Below are 16,886 nucleotides of genomic sequence, written 5' to 3' on the forward strand. Positions count from 1 at the left end.
TAGATAAAAAATATTTTTTGATAACTCATGTTGTCCGAGCCTTAAAGCATCTCTAACCTTCCCATATTTTTATCTCTCTAATAGTATTTAGAATCAAAATCACTCTAACCCACTTCTATTTATACCTCTAAAATAGAAATTGCTATTTTCTACTTTATTTATAGAAGAAAAAATAACATTCCTCTATATTTTACTCTATATTTGGAGATCTCTATTTTAAAGAAATACATTAAAGCAAAATACATCTGAGATTTCCTCTATTTTAGAGTTAAAAATAAGAAAATACATTAAAGATGGTCTTACATCCATCATTCGGTGGCCTTGCAGTCAAATGATCTAAGAACATCATTATTGGGAGGCTTTTAAGGCATCCTTTAAGCGGGAGAGGGAGGGGATCGAAGAGAAAAATGAGAAAAAACCCCTATATAAAAGCTGTCTCTTACACATTCATGACAAAAAAAAAAGATTGGGGACTTTGATGAAGGGACTCAATTTATCACCGACTTAGTTCAAAAGCTGATTTGGCAAGAGAAATAGCCTTAGTATGCATACAAATTGGATTTTCAGATGTGTTATACAAATATGTGGTCATATAGTATTATTTTTTGGGTGGTTCAAATGGCTCTTGTACTAATTTAACGAGAAACACTGGGAATAGGTAAGAGAGAAGACACACACGTAAAAGAAAGACTTAAAGGAAGAGGTAAGAGAATAAATAGAGCGATTTGCACCAAAAATAGTCAATAACTAGAAAATTTGCAAGCATGGAAAAATCATCAAAAGCCCAATCCATAATAGAACACAATTACGCATGTAACCCTATAGTTGTTCAAAAACTTTTGACTCCTTCTCTTTCCAATTTGTCATCTTTTCTTTCGTGAATATGTTTCTCTATTTGGAGATTTGATACAATTTTAATTTTTGCAGAAATCAACTAATAGTATTTTTCATAAAAAGATGCAGCAGATTTATCCACAATTTCAGTTGTTTCTCACGAAAAATCATAGGTGTTTTATCATCGACAATCTCTCACTTACAAAACTTTTGTTTCTTTCCGGCGAGTCACGGATAGGTCCCAGCAAATCATGGAACCGGTGAGTCACAGCAAGGTCCCGGCGATTTCTTCTCCAATTACAACACAATTTCTTTGCAATTTCTTCTACATATCGAAAATTAGCATGGTTATACGGATATTTTATATATTAGCTAATATTTTGTGTTAAGATTACCGGCAATTAGATTCTGTTGATGGTTATATTAGGTGGTAAATGGATATTATTTAAATTATACTTAATTACTTATGTATGATTGAACCAGTAACTAACCAATTTATATAAATGCACAATGTATAGATTGCTAGAAGTAAAACTGAATGGTTATATTCTGATTTATTCGGTCAATTCTAATAAAGTATAAAAATAAAAGAAGATAGCTGGATAATAATAAAAGTGTTAGTCCACTAAAGAAATTGTTTTGTTTTCCTTTATATTTATCCGGCTACATATGCTTTCTCAATTATTGCCGAGGTCTTTGGCGACGGAAGGGTCGGAACCAATGCCTCAGACAGAAGAGATGCTGAGAGTGGCTTGTTGCTGGAAGAGATCCATGGAGGCTTTGAATTCTTTGTTAATTAATTGGAGCTCTGTATCGCAACAATCTGGGTCCCACATTTGATTTTGTCTTGGAAGATGGGGAGACTGAAATTCTCGGAGCTCCGGCGTACGAGACATAGTCGGAGGTTTTCATGAGAAGATGGAGAAAGAGAGAAATAAGGTTGTTGTGTTAAAAAAAAAAAGAGAAATAAGGTTGTTTTTACTTTTCCGTTAGGTGTAAATTACACCGTGTAATAACACTGGGCTATAGACTATGTTTAGTTGTAGGAGCAGTCTTGCCATTATTAAAAGTGAATAGTAAAAATTCCATCTATGCAAATTAAGCAGTTATTGGTGTATATAGATGCCAATTTCTCAAAACTAAAAGAAAGACTTGTCCAAAAAAAAGAAAGAGAAAAGAAAGACTTTAAAGGAAGATGAGGGTAAAACACATTTAACGAATCAGCAATTTTTGTTGGAGTCAACGATCTAATTGTATTATTTAATTGCTTGTTGGCAAGCTAAAACATAAATGTTGATCGGTATGCAACACTCAGAATATATTTTCTTTAATTGTTAATAGCTTGATCAGATCAAATGGTGTGGTTGCTAACCCAACTTTCTTGACAAAGTTCAAGACTACAACATTATATTCTTCGTTTCTTCTTCCTCTCCTCCATCAACTAGATTCAAAAGCGCCTAAGGTAAAGTTTAAGGGCGTATTTCCATGTTTAATTTTAATTATTCTTCTGGGTTTCAATTTAAAAAGGAGACTTTTTTGTTTTTTTATTCTCTGTCAACGTTTATGATCTGATTTGTGAATCTGCTTTTGTAAACATGTTACGTTCTTGTCAATTCCTATCATCATGCCTGGTTTAATTTATTACAGCTAGAGACTTAACCAACTTGGATTACATGGCCTTGAGTGATTCACAGCCTCACAGAAGATCTGACCGGCATGAAACATACAGACCAACTCAAGATATCGTAATTCTTGTGGTGTTTGTAGTAATCTCAGTAGCTGTGACATTTGCTATGGGTTTCACATGCACAAAGTTTTACATGGGTTCTGCTCCAGATTTAGACATCACAGGTTTGGTCAAGAAAGCAGTATTTATGGTGTTTTCGTTTTGCAACAGCATTACAATGCTTGCATCTGTTGCAACAGCAATGCATCTCATTTGGGCATACCATTTAAGTGTGTTTGAACAGGTACAGACAGCTCTCATACGAGCCCTGGCACTTGTCACAATTGCTCTTATATCTATGTTGGTTGCATTTGTGGTCGGATGTTGTCTTGTGGTGATCCTTCTCCCGTGGAGTACCTATTCATAAGCCTGATTACATTCAGTGTTTAACCGCATGTTTTAATTAAGTTTATAATAAGCCATTACTGCTGGATTTGTAGGCATTTCCCATTATCTTACGTTCAAACTTCATAAAGATTGATAATATTGTATATCTTTGGTTTATATATATTTAACGTTTATATTTCACATTGGCTGGTTTTATACTCACCTTTGTTTAACATATTTAACGAATATCTTTGGGAACTAGGATACTATAAAGTCTTTATTTATTCTACATATGTAAATAATGTTTTTGTTGACCCATAAAGAAAGATATCTAATTAGACCAAAAAAAGAAAGAAATCTAAACTACCACACTTAATCATATTCTTTAATTATTTTTATTATCTTAACAATAAATTATTGTGGTTGTGATTGGTGGTTGTGATGTGATAATGGAACGCACATGTGAACCGAAACAAACAAACAAAAAAATATGGATGTGAGTGAGATCTCAAAATACCTTCAGAGAGACGAACAAGAAACCATAAGTTTGATCTCTTCACTTCCTTCAGACATAGACTTCAACGGAACCAAGTTGTTCAAGTACCAATCATGTTGGTACGACAACAAAACTCTGCAAGGAATCCTCAACTTCCAAAGAGGTTTCAAACCACAAGAAACCGATATAATCATCTCTTCGCTCCCAAAGTCCGGCACAACTTGGCTCAAAGCTCTCACAGTAGCTCTCCTAGAGAGATCAAAACACTCTACTAACCATCCACTTCTATCTGACAACCCTCATGGCTTAGTACCAGTCCTCGAGCTCAGGCTATACATCGAAACCTCGAAACCAGATCTGACCAATTTCTCATCAACAAACCCGAGGCTATTCGCGACTCATGTACCGTTCCACACGCTTCAAGAGGCTCTCAAGAGCACTCCCTGTAAGGTCGTGTACGTTTGGAGGAACGTGAAGGACGCGTTGGTGTCTCTTTGGTTTTTCGAGTGCGCTAATCATAAGATCAAGATAGATGAAGAAAGAAGCTTGTTGGAGTCGATGTTCGACTCTTTTTGTCGAGGAGTTAGCTACTATGGACCGTTTTGGGAACAAGTGTTGAGCTATTGGAGAGGAAGCTTGGAAGACTCCAAGAATGTGCTATTCCTGAGGTACGAGGAGTTGAAGATAGAGCCGAGTGCTCAGGTTAAGAGACTTGCCGAGTTCTTGGGTGTTCCTTTTTCTGTGGAGGAAGAAGAGAGTGGATGTGTGGAAAAGATCTTATACCTTTGCTCGTTGGATAACTTGAAGAACTTGGAGGTAAACAAGACTGGAAAAACGGCTAGAGGCGTGGAACACAAGAATTTTTTCCGTAAAGGGGAAGTTGGTGACTCAAAGAACTATCTGACTCCTGAAATGGAGAAGAAGATTGACATGATCATCGAGGAGAGATTTCGAGGTTCGGATTTGAAACTCTGAAGTCAACTATATGTGTGGTTTTTAGATTACTTTGATGAAAGTACTTTCCGTGTGATGTCTATCATTTCATTTTTTTTATTACTTGGATCTTTTGTAATTTATGAATTTCATAATATTAGCTCTATGTCATCCTTAAATTTAGATTATATAGCTAGAAAAAGAAACCGATCAATAAGAACGGTATCACTATCACTGTCCTTTGGAGAATTGATCAAGAATGGTCTATTGTTTAGACCTAGATGCTTCATGTCTCTGGAAGTTCAGGAGGCATCAAATAATTACATTCAACTAGCTCATTGATCAGTTTACTTCGACTTTGAGAACTTGTCTTATTCTTTGATTCATGATCACTTGCTAAGAGCTGTGACCTTTCCTGGATTACCAATTGTGACAACTACTGGGTTCTTCTGGTACTTTTAGCGAGTTTCTATACACCATGAGGCATTTTTGTTGCGCTCTCTTCGTATTTATAAGAAAGAAACTGTTACTTTTTAATTTTCTTTTTGATTAATCTTAGAATATCTTGGACTTATGGAAATATTCAGATTAATCCACAAAGAAAAATACAACACACGGATAGATCATTTTTGCAGGGATGGGATCTGAAACGTGTTAACATCTCATCTGTTTCTTTAACATTGGACCAAGCTGGCCTGGATATTTATAAGAAATTGTTTCACAGTTTAAAATAGAAATCAACTCAGAGAAGCCCAAAATCACTAAACCCATTAGTAACCCATATCAAGGCCTACTAAAATGGTAGAATCGTCTATCGCAAAGTTTGAAACTATAATCCATCGAACGAAATCAAGAAAGTTCACAATGAAGCTTCGAAATATATCCTTCTCCCACCTTCATAAGAACCGACAAACGGATGAATCAACAAAGTCCTTCATAACCGACAACCTGATGAATCAACAAAGTTATATTGTTTTAACAGACAATATATATCTAGTCTATAAACGATGCATTAACACAACAATAATACTAGCACAAACCATTACTCCACAGTCTCCACTCCAGTTGATCATGTTCATGTTATTATACCGATATTTTAGCAGTTGATAACTTGATGTAGATCAATAATATCTTAGATTTTTCATTTATATCTATATTATTTTTTATAAAATAGAGGAATTCTATAAACAAAGGTGAGTTCCACTCTATAACTAAACAAACCTATTTAATATTTTTCTAAGATAGCAAAATCTATAAATAATGAAGAAACCATTCTAATATGTTTTAAAAATAAAGAAGTGGTTTTTAGAGACAGGTAATGAAAAATGGAAAGAGTAGAAACATTACAAATTTTTATTTTGAATAAATAATGTATTAATATTAGTAGGGAAAATTTGATATAACTAAAGTATTATCATGAACTTTAAGTTTGTTGAAACTTATAAAATAAATTTTAAACTAATTATTAAAACTTACTTTAACCCAGTGGTTAAGTTTAAACTAATTATGTAAAGGAAAATTAAAATATACTCCCTCCATTTTTCAAAGTAAGATTTTCTAGATTTTATTTTTATTTCATAAAAATAGATTTTCTATATATTTTAATGTACTTTTGTATATTTTTTAGAAATATTAATTGTGAATATTTGAATTGGTTAAATTTTATTGATCAATAGTTATTAAAATGTATAAAATAAATGATAAACTAAATTGCATATATTTATTAAATTCTTAATAAACGCAAAAATTCTAAAAAAATCTTATTTTCGGAAACAGATAAAATATTATTTTAAAAATGAATGTCTGCCCCTGATAGTTCTATTAGCTAGGCTGGAGAAAAGTTCCCGACTGTTGTGATAGTACTTTTGCAGTGAATAAAAGCATATAATTACATTTTTACATTTTGAAGAAAAAAATTACGGAGGGCCGGAGGCAATGACTGTTATTAATGGCTTTTACAGAAACGAAAAATAACGGAGATCACAAAATTTAGAATTCCGAAATAAAAGTCTCCCTGAAGATAGGCAGGATCATGGAGTCAATGCGACTCAATCCTCCGCCCATCAACCTCACGTTCTAGAAGATAATTGGCAGATCTTGTTCCATTCTTGAGATATGTTTTATTACAGTAAACCTAATTATTAATACTATTTAAATTGTGAAAGCTACATTGCATACACTATTATACTATTAGCTAAAGAGAAAAGATGTCGCTGGGTGACTTTGTTTGACTCCTCTTTTGTCTCTTTTCCCGCACTTTTTGTTCACAAAATCTAAAACGAGACTGACACAAAACTTCTACAAACACGTGCTTCTCCTTTCTCTATCTTTTTCCACCTCTTCCTCATATATTTTTCATTCAAAGCTTTGTCACAAATAGTAACTATGACCACGCTTTTGACCTCTTTCGCTTTTTTTCTTTTCTTAGTTTTCGTCTATTTCCCTCCCTCCTCACAAAATAATTGTTTTACATAATAAAAGACAAACTAAATAAATGTTGATTCATTTTTTATTAATATATTGGTAAACAACTAAAACATAAAATTCAATGAACCAAGTTGCCAAAATAGAAAGAAAAAGAAAACTCCTTGTTTTGTTTCACAAAAAAAAAAGAATCAGAAAATTTATCCGTTGGATTTTCAAACTTGTATACTTGAATGGCTGGTTCCACATTATTCGAAAGATACGTTTGTGTACGAAAGGAACTTCTTTTTGGCAGAACGAAAGCAACTCATAATTTTCATGCAAACAAGAAGAAAAATATAACTCAAAAAATATTTTCATGTTAAAAGTTAGTTTAGTAGGACTAGTCCAAAAGAGTTTTGGAAACAATATGTATACTTTGGTTAAATTTTTTCTCATATTATTTACATATTGTCGAACAATTTCTTCTACGTATCAACACACAATATGCTAATTTCTTTAATACGAAAACTAAGCTATTTTTTCAGAATTGCGTTCTTAGCTTTGGACTTGAGTTTTGATTGAAGCTTACGCTTCGAATATGAATCAGTTTGAGAAGAATCTTTGCATGATGATGATCTCTTCTTCATCATAAGAAACTTCTTTCTCTTCCTCTTCTTCTCCACCGTCGCTTTCGTCTCTCTTATCGTCTCTAGCTTTGGCTTCCATGTCCGTAGACCAACTAACTGAACATAGTCTTTCTTCAGTTTCACCGTCGTGCAAACTCTCTCTTCGTTCTCTCTTTCTTCTTCCTCTTCTTTGTTTTTTCTTCCTTCCATCATTAACTCCGACATGAACTCTTCTGACACACGAATCTTTAGCTTCTCTCCTGTTCCTTCCTTCTGTATAAGAAACGGCTGCTGCTGCTGAGTCCCGGCGGATTTTGATCTGACCAAAACGCCTCCGCTTTGAGGAGGTTTCAAGGCGGCGATGGTGAGGAAAGAGAGATCGTTGGTGAAGAAATCAGACGGGAGGAGAAAGTAGTTGAGTCCGAGCTTAAGCGTGTCTGTTTCCGACAGAACAGGTGTTTTCTGTCCGATGTAGAGTGAGTCTGATCTGCAGATTTTGTGCTTTGGGAAGTCTCTTGTGAGCTCTGAGACCACTACGGGACGATCGTAGAGCTCGGAGGAACCGTCGGATCTTACGAGCTTGATCCGTCGTTTGTGTCCTCCTCCGACATCGCTGTCCGGTCGGGGATGGAGACAGAGCCAACCAGATGGAACTCTAGGTAGCTTTACGAGTAGACTCGCGAGCCTCGTGATATTATCATGACCCATTTAGCAGGTAACTGGATTTATAGGTTTTAGGGTTTTTGTGATGACTAACGAAAACTCTTCCCTTCTACAGAAGAAATGTCATGAAGAAATTGATGGGAGGAGAGAGAGGTAGAGGGAGTCTTGTAGTTTCAGTGTGAACAAATGAGATTTGCTTTGTATATATATACACTATTACATTTACGCTTATCTGGATATGTATTTTTGATATTTAGCTAATATACAGGTGCGGTAGCTTCTGCTCGTCTCATTTGATAAATAGATAATTTTTTGGCCTAACAATTAATGTTTTTTGTTTTTTGTTTTTTGTTCTGCTCATTTGCTTTTTGTTTTGTGTCTTTAATATATTTTTACTAACGCTATTTTATCTTTTGACAATTACTTTAAAGTTATTACTTTAAAAAAAAAATACTTTAAAGTTTAAACGCTTACGAAAACCTTTCCTTAAAACAAAGAAACAACTGGAGTATTTATACCAATATGTTTTGAATAAAGTTATACCTTTATGTTTGCTTCTATTTTAAAAGACACAAGTTTAAATAGTTAGATATAAAATGTCATAGCTATGTTTGGTCCAAGTTGTAGTGTTAACTGTGATTAAGAAGTGATTACTTTAATGGTTATTAATATGAGTCTATGACTATATGTGACAAAGGAAGACTTAGACCGGAGGAAAAGCAAGTATCGAGTGTTCTTTTTAGACATTTCCATTTGGTTTGAAGGTACCTCAACTTTAATGGATTACTAGAGATTATAAATGTTATAGACACTTATGAATTTTATAGCCACCTATTTAGGAAAACTTTATAAGGCATTCAACTTATTTTTCTTACTGGTTGTGGACCCAATCCCTACTTCGCTACTTAGTTGAGGAAGAATGATCATCTATTCATTATATAATAAGATACTGATTATTTTTATGTTTGGTTGTTCAACTACTCTTTGAGATACCATATACTAGGAGATACTGATTATTTTAATGTTATGCTAGGAGATGGATCATTTATTTTCGTAAAAAAAATTGTTTATTGATGGTATGACTAGCTGGTTTCAGTCTTGGAATTTTTTTTTTCTTTTTTGACGATTCAAAACGTTATAAATGGAAAACTGATACTCGACAATAAATGGCTTTATCTCATAAGTGATAATTTTATTAAATTATATGTTTAATGTTACACAGCATGAACATGATATTTCGTATAGCAAAACTAATTCATCAATCAGCATAACACGAAACATGTCAGTATAGCCACCTCTGTTTCGGTCCAACTTTGAGTCTTTGACACACCAATTAGTGTACGTAATTACGTTGCCTTACTTTGACTCGCTTCTTCTTTCATTTAGTTAGTTTTGAATTGCCACTCCCGCCTTCCTTTCCTTTTCACTCTCTTTTCGTTTTGCATGCTTACCTCATTTCACCTTTTAAGAACAAAACTGATATAAGAATATAAACTATAGACTTATTTGGTTAGCGTTAATTAAATTTACAAAACTTACATCTCACCTTCAAGTTTATACATTGCATGATTTGCATCTCCTACGGATAAAACTATCAGTTGATTGCGCTTTTAACCAATGAAAATTGTGATCCCACGAAAATTATGTCACTTTCAGGTTTCTCCCTTTTTAGTTTATCTTAAGTTAGGTCGAATGAACTTTAAGTTTTGGTCTACTACCAGTATTATCGACTTAATATTTGATCCAAGTGTAATAAACTTCTACAGAAATTACATAAACGTTAGATGAACAAAAAAAAGTGTATCTGCAAAAGAAAAATATCACATAAAAGTTTTAATTGATGAAGCTTATTCATGTACTAAAGTTCTAAAACATCAATCAAATTTAAATATTATAATAAAATTTATAAAAACAAACAGTGTTATGAGAAAATATCTCGATAAGAAAATGACGTTTGAAAAATCCAATAGCAGTTTAAAACTCATATGTTATCCGAACAATGATAAAAACAATCCAAATTCTACAGCTTAGTGACATCTTGTGTATTTGCATGGTTTTAATCTTCATCCTAGTCTTTATATTAGTCATTTGCATATGTTTAGTGTGCATTTAGGTTGCATTGCATCACTTTTGTCCTTTTCAGGTATTGGAGACTTTCATTGGTGATTTTGGAGACATTTGAAGTGTTTTGGGGACAAAAGAGTGATGTTTGAAGCACAAATCGTGTCCCAACTGAAGGGCCGTAGCGACATCAGCATAGCGACCTCGTCAAGTCGCTAAGACGCAACCCGAGCCATCGTAACGACCACCGTAGCGACTTACCAAGTCGCTATGGTAGGAGAAGCCATAATCCAAGAAATGACTAAGTGTCTGTAGCGACTTCTGCGTAGCGACATGATCACGTCGCTAGGAGGCCACCCGAGAGAGCGTAGCGACCACCGTAGCGACTTGCAAGGTCGCTACAGATCCTGAAGTGTTGAAGAGTTAATAGCGACCAGAGCGTAGCGACTTGCATGGTCGCTACGGGCGAAAAAGACTGCTTCTTTATGGGTTAACCTAGGTTTGTTGGGTTGACCCAACTCGTTTTTTTAGACTCCTATAAATTCTCTTTAGACATAATTATGTATCTTATCTCATTTTCTCTCAAGACTTTGTTTCATCTTGTAAAAGCTTGAACCTTTTAATCATTTTAAGGAAGTTCTTCATCTTAAATCTTGTTTTTCCTTCTCATAAACATGATTAGCCTTGAATCTCACATAGATTTAAGGTTTCTCATGGAGATTAGAGAGTAGACACACATTGAATTCATGGGCTAGGGTGATTAGGGTGATTAAGTGAAGATCTAGGGTGTTTAGTGTTAGATCTATTGTTTCCTTGCTTGTCTACTATCCTTAATGCTAGATTAAAGTTGGCCTCTTTGATCTAGAGCTCTAGACATTTCCCACCCACAAGGTGTTTGATGAAATGTCTGAACTAAGTAGAGTTTGCTCTAAACTTGCCTTACACAAAGACCATTGTGTTAAGGGAGTTTAGATAGTTAATAGACTCATCCCTAATGATTGCTTAGATCTTTTAGGCTCAAAGACCTTTGGTGTCTAGTTGATTAAAGCAAATGAACATTCTTCTTGACCATAGAGCTTGTTTATTTGAGTGTTCTAGACTTAAGGAAGTGTTTGATTGTTAGCTTGCCACTCTAGCTTGGATCTTAGTCACCCAAAGTCAAGTTCCTAGTCTCATGGATTCTACCTTAGCATTTGATTGAAAGTTTAGTTCTTGCACTTATTTCTTGATAGGATTTGAGATCACCTTTGTTTATATTCTAGGATCTTAGCTTGTTACCATCATCCATCTTCATATTTGCTTAGATTAAGATAGTTTGTGTATTCTTGGTGCTATAGATCACTAGTTCTCTGTGGTTCGACAACCTTTATATACTATCATTTGACTTGGGAGCATTGAAAACTTCCAATATCAAATTGGCGCCGTTGCCGGGGAACTAGTAGATTTGTCATTAGGATTTCAAACTTTCTTGAGACTAAGCTTTATTTTCTTGCTTTGTTTTGCTTTTGTATAGTTACTAACCTTTAGTTCTAGTTTTTGTTCATGCAGTTATGGCTTCAAGCTACCATGGGGAGCCACAAGAAGAGGAAGACACATTTGAATATCACATTCAAGATGACTTTGATGCAAGTATACTCACACCAGCACAACTTGTGATGTTATATGAGCTTCAGAAGGAGTACCCGGGGTCGGCAAAGACATCCCTAGCACGAAGGATCCGGTTGGAGCTTATTAAGGATCGAGCAGAGCTTGAAGGAAGGGAGGTTACCAAGTATGAGTTTAATGTTGCCTATGACCTTAAAGAGGTAATGGATTGGGCTCCACCACTCCAGATGGAAGGTATAGAATTTTCCATTTTAGAACTTCAATTTGAGAAAATATGCTTGCCTTGTGGTGAAAACATTGCCCATGATCATGATTCTCTTGTGCTCATCAATGAATGTCTTGATATGATATGTGAAACTAGGAAGCTAGATGAGTTGAGAATAGAAAAGCTTGCTAGAGATCATATTGAAGTTTGTTTTGACAAGGGCTATCTATGTGCTTCATTTGATCTCGAATCTGAGTTTTTGATTCTTAATGAACCTAGACCTCTTCTTTCTCTTGCTGATATAGGGGATGAACTTGATGTGGATAAGCTCTTGCTTGAGATAGAAAACTCCCTTGTCAAAAATAATCATGAGAATGTGAACATTGTGTTTTATTCAGTTGATGGAGATAGAGTTGACTACTTTGTTAAGACCTCGTTTGAACCTGTTGTTGACTTTGTCTTTCCACCAAATGCATTTGATTCTCATGACTATTTGAACATCAAAGAGCATCTCATATTTCATGATTCATCTATAGTGAAGCTCTTTGATGAAAAATCTGTCTATTATCTATGGACAGTAGTGTGCTCCTTTGCGCACTTGGTTTCTTGTTCTTGTAGGAGAAGGACCAAAGGTGCATTGGCTCAGCCTTTTGATACCTATGATTAGCATGCACACAAAGTCAAGCTAGAGACTTAAAACAAGCTCACTTGGGAGGAAGTCCCATGTTTATCTATTGTATATATTTCTTTATCTTTCTTTCTTTTTTAAGTAAGTATGGTTGAGGTTTTCAGGTTGGGTCTATCTCTAGATAAGAGAAGTCTTCATTTCCACTTCAGCCTCTCTCCCTCTCTCCTGGTGAAACAAACATGAGGCCAAGGGTCCTCTACCACCCAATTCAGCCTATAACTCCAAGTAAGTGTCACTCTACCCTTGTAAATAATTAGTTATCATGTTTATTTCTTTCTCTTAGATCTCTTCTTTGAGCTTACTCTCACACAAGGGACTGTGTGAAGTAAGTTTGGGGGAGAGTCTACTATCTCACATTGTTTTCTGTTTTGTTTACTTGTCATGAGTCTCATGCATTGCATTGTACATACTTATTTGCATTGAAAAAAGAAATTGAAAAATTACATGCATTAGATTCAAATCATGTTTCATTTGCATCTTTAGAATTGATTCTTGAAGCATATAGGTTGCATTCATGCATTGGGAGCTAGCCTTGTAAAGAGCTCATGCTAAGTACTCAATTTGATACCCTTTGTAATCATGACAAGTAGCTTGAACACTCTTTTGAAAACTTGTAGACTTCGAGCCTTGAAACTCCTCTTGAAACTCATTGATTGTTGAAACTTCTCATCATTGAAGCCAACTCCAAGCTTACTTGAACTGAATGAACTTAATGCTTCTTGCTTATGGTCTTTTGTGTACTAAGTCGTGGCTATACACACTTGAGTTGTCTCACCTATTTTGCCAATCTTTTTGACAAACTCAAGTGGTAGTCCATTCCCTAAAACCCTTCCCTCCTTTCAAGCCATCATTGATTGTTGAGTGAGGTCTTTTTGGAAAGCTTTACATGTGCATAATGTTGAGAGTATTGGGATCGACAATGCTTGGTCTCTATTATTTGCTAGCTTTAAGACTTATGTTGTCTAGCTTCTAGGATGGGATGAGAGTGTTGTAAAGTTTGATCTTGGGAGTGTGAAAAGTGGTGAAAGAAAGGGTAGACTCTAAGAACTCAAAAGAGATTAAGGCACTAGGGATAAGTAAAAGAAAGTTCTAGCTCAAGTTTGTAAAGAAAGTCTTGGCCCCCAAATAAAAAGAGAAAAGAAAAGAAAAAAAAAAAGAAAAAAAAATAAAGAAAGGGGGCTAGCAAATGTTAGTATGAGCTAATAGGTACTTAAAAGTGTGAAAATCCCTAGTAGACATCAAAAGAAAGAAAGAGTTCTAAGTGAAAAAAAAAAAAAAATGTTCTTGAGTGTTTTGGGAAATCTTTGGGTGAGTGAAGAGAATGGGGTTTGGCATTGGGAATAAGGTTGTAATTTTGATGTTTGGGAAAAGGGTAGGACAATGGAGATTGAGCATTGTATGCATGAGTTGATCCTTTTCTTAGATATATTATGTGCAATGTCAAGGCTACTCTGTTGTTGAGAGCAAGCCACCTTGAAAGATAATTGTAAGCCTCTTGTTTCACTTTGCACTAAAGCCTTTTCACACCAAACCAAATGATTTAGACCATTTGACCATTTGCAAGAATTCACTTATGATTGTGCTTAATAAATGTGAGAGTTGGTTGATTTGTTGTTTGTGGATTCATGATGATGAGTGTAGAGATCAAGGAGGTAGGATAGGCCTTGAGAAGTTAGAGTTGGAAAATGTTTTTGCTCTTCCTATTTGGTATGATTATACAAGGATATCATGTTGATGGCTAAGAAGAGTTTCTTTTGGTGATGAATTCCCACTTTCAAACTTCTTCTCCTTTTTGATTTTGAAAGTTTACTTGTGGACAAGTAAAGGTCTAGTGTGGGGGAGTTGACATCTTGTGTATTTGCATGGTTTTAATCTTCATCCTAGTCTTTATATTAGTCATTTGCATATGTTTAGTGTGCATTTAGGTTGCATTGCATCACTTTTGTCCTTTTCAGGTATTGGAGACTTTCATTGGTGATTTTGGAGACATTTGAAGTGTTTTGGGGACAAAAGAGTGATGTTTGAAGCACAAATCGTGTCCCAACTGAAGGGCCGTAGCGACATCAGCATAGCGACCTCGTCAAGTCGCTAAGACGCAACCCGAGCCATCGTAACGACCACCGTAGCGACTTACCAAGTCGCTATGGTAGGAGAAGCCATAATCCAAGAAATGACTAAGTGTCTGTAGCGACTTCTGCGTAGCGACATGATCACGTCGCTAGGAGGCCACCCGAGAGAGCGTAGCGACCACCGTAGCGACTTGCAAGGTCGCTACAGATCCTGAAGTGTTGAAGAGTTAATAGCGACCAGAGCGTAGCGACTTGCATGGTCGCTACGGGCGAAAAAGACTGCTTCTTTATGGGTTAACCTAGGTTTGTTGGGTTGACCCAACTCGTTTTTTTAGACTCCTATAAATTCTCTTTAGACATAATTATGTATCTTATCTCATTTTCTCTCAAGACTTTGTTTCATCTTGTAAAAGCTTGAACCTTTTAATCATTTTAAGGAAGTTCTTCATCTTAAATCTTGTTTTTCCTTCTCATAAACATGATTAGCCTTGAATCTCACATAGATTTAAGGTTTCTCATGGAGATTAGAGAGTAGACACACATTGAATTCATGGGCTAGGGTGATTAGGGTGATTAAGTGAAGATCTAGGGTGTTTAGTGTTAGATCTATTGTTTCCTTGCTTGTCTACTATCCTTAATGCTAGATTAAAGTTGGCCTCTTTGATCTAGAGCTCTAGACATTTCCCACCCACAAGGTGTTTGATGAAATGTCTGAACTAAGTAGAGTTTGCTCTAAACTTGCCTTACACAAAGACCATTGTGTTAAGGGAGTTTAGATAGTTAATAGACTCATCCCTAATGATTGCTTAGATCTTTTAGGCTCAAAGACCTTTGGTGTCTAGTTGATTAAAGCAAATGAACATTCTTCTTGACCATAGAGCTTGTTTATTTGAGTGTTCTAGACTTAAGGAAGTGTTTGATTGTTAGCTTGCCACTCTAGCTTGGATCTTAGTCACCCAAAGTCAAGTTCCTAGTCTCATGGATTCTACCTTAGCATTTGATTGAAAGTTTAGTTCTTGCACTTATTTCTTGATAGGATTTGAGATCACCTTTGTTTATATTCTAGGATCTTAGCTTGTTACCATCATCCATCTTCATATTTGCTTAGATTAAGATAGTTTGTGTATTCTTGGTGCTATAGATCACTAGTTCTCTGTGGTTCGACAACCTTTATATACTATCATTTGACTTGGGAGCATTGAAAACTTCCAATATCACTTAGAGTTTGGTAGGCCGGTCATAGTTTATATGCTAACAACTTTAGTAAGTAATACAAACGACGTACTTTGCTTGTAGACAAGGAGCTATGGCTTTGAGTAAGTTTCAAATATCTTAAATGACCATTCGCAAACTTGTAAAGCTGGCCTCTTCATGATTAAGTATAAGATGATGAAGCTTATAAAAAATCATCTAGATATATTGCATGCAACTAATCTAAATAATCAAAACTTGATTAAGGCGATTGCACAACCGCACCATTTAGATTTGTTTCCATATACTCAATTGTCACTATAATCCAAATCTCCGACCATATGAAACAGACTTGTTTCATTATAATTCTGAATACATTGAACATAGGATCCTATATGGTGAAAGTTGTAAAAACCAACCATTGATCCAAAACAATTTCCAAATATAATTTCAAGTAATGTTTGTTTTTCGTGGCTAAGCGCTTGAAACTAACGGGCAGGTTAAAAAGAAAAAGCTTTTGATAATGAAGTAAATCGTTGAGCCTCCTCAATTTAAACAACAAACTGGGCGACATTGTGCTATCTTGCATGCATTAATCTTCTGATTATAATAATAAGATGAAGCCCATAATTCTGGCCCAATAACAAAGATCGAGTAAGCCCAACGAAAGAAAAAGTCGATCGAATGCAGGTTAGCTGTGTACCGCCGATGTTCATTTGTGTTAGGATTCATATTGTTGTATAGGCAAGTCAACTTTAAAACTAGATGGTCGGTCTTACAACTTTTCTATAATCAGACTACTATTATCATACATCGGTCATTAGCCATGAGCTTGAGAGATTAAGATCTCGCTAAAGGTCCAAATGCTTATTGGGAACGTGGAACCACCATGGAACTTATGTTTTATTGAAATTTTGGAGAGCATCAGCATTTATTTAAAAATTTTAACAAATTTTTGTCCATGATTTAGAGTGTAAAAAGCTTCCAAAAAGGTAACAAAGACAATGTTCCACTGGAAGGTGCGTAGATCCGGTACGGAGCTGTTTTACACGATAT

The 16,886-nt window shown here is 35.2% G+C and overlaps 3 protein-coding genes across 4 annotated transcripts; 2 read left to right on the forward strand and 1 right to left on the reverse strand.

The window, feature by feature from the left end:
- The first annotated feature begins 3,336 nt into the window (after positions 1-3,336).
- LOC108821135 (cytosolic sulfotransferase 7) lies at positions 3,337-4,490 on the forward strand. Its single transcript, XM_018594185.2, has one exon. The coding sequence runs from the start codon at positions 3,378-3,380 to the stop codon at positions 4,356-4,358; it is 981 nt and encodes a 326-aa protein (XP_018449687.1). The 5' UTR covers positions 3,337-3,377; the 3' UTR covers positions 4,359-4,490.
- A 2,641-nt stretch (positions 4,491-7,131) lies between these two features.
- LOC108821391 (uncharacterized) lies at positions 7,132-8,285 on the reverse strand. The gene has a single exon (XM_018594432.2). The coding sequence runs from the start codon at positions 8,054-8,056 to the stop codon at positions 7,256-7,258; it is 801 nt and encodes a 266-aa protein (XP_018449934.1). The 5' UTR covers positions 8,057-8,285; the 3' UTR covers positions 7,132-7,255.
- Positions 8,286-10,045: 1,760 nt separating this feature from the next.
- On the forward strand, positions 10,046-13,492 carry LOC130498610 (uncharacterized). Of its 2 annotated transcripts, none has more exons than XR_008937500.1 (2): positions 10,046-11,911; positions 12,675-13,492. XR_008937500.1 is itself a non-coding variant. In XM_056992111.1 (2 exons), the coding sequence occupies exons 1-2, from the start codon at positions 11,623-11,625 to the stop codon at positions 12,569-12,571; spliced, it is 360 nt and encodes a 119-aa protein (XP_056848091.1). In that variant the 5' UTR covers positions 10,046-11,622; the 3' UTR covers positions 12,572-12,673. The 2 variants fall into 2 exon arrangements, 1 of the variants encoding a protein (XP_056848091.1); XM_056992111.1 differs by lacking the exon at positions 12,675-13,492 and adding an exon at positions 12,501-12,673.
- Positions 13,493-16,886: the final 3,394 nt, after the last annotated feature.

This window comes from Raphanus sativus, chromosome 8 (assembly GCF_000801105.2).
Source record: "Raphanus sativus cultivar WK10039 chromosome 8, ASM80110v3, whole genome shotgun sequence".
Classification (NCBI taxonomy): domain Eukaryota; kingdom Viridiplantae; phylum Streptophyta; class Magnoliopsida; order Brassicales; family Brassicaceae; genus Raphanus; species Raphanus sativus.

Coding starts and splice junctions, on each gene's coding strand:
- LOC108821391 (XM_018594432.2), bottom strand. CDS start 8,056: ATGGGTCATGATAATATCACGAGGCTCGCGAGTCTACTCGTAAAGCTA.
- LOC108821135 (XM_018594185.2), top strand. CDS start 3,378: ATGGATGTGAGTGAGATCTCAAAATACCTTCAGAGAGACGAACAAGAA.
- LOC130498610 (XM_056992111.1), top strand. CDS start 11,623: ATGGCTTCAAGCTACCATGGGGAGCCACAAGAAGAGGAAGACACATTT. Junction 11,912..12,500: donor TCCACCACTCCAGATGGAAG/GTATAGAATTTT, acceptor TTGTTCTTGTAG/GAGAAGGACCAAAGGTGCAT.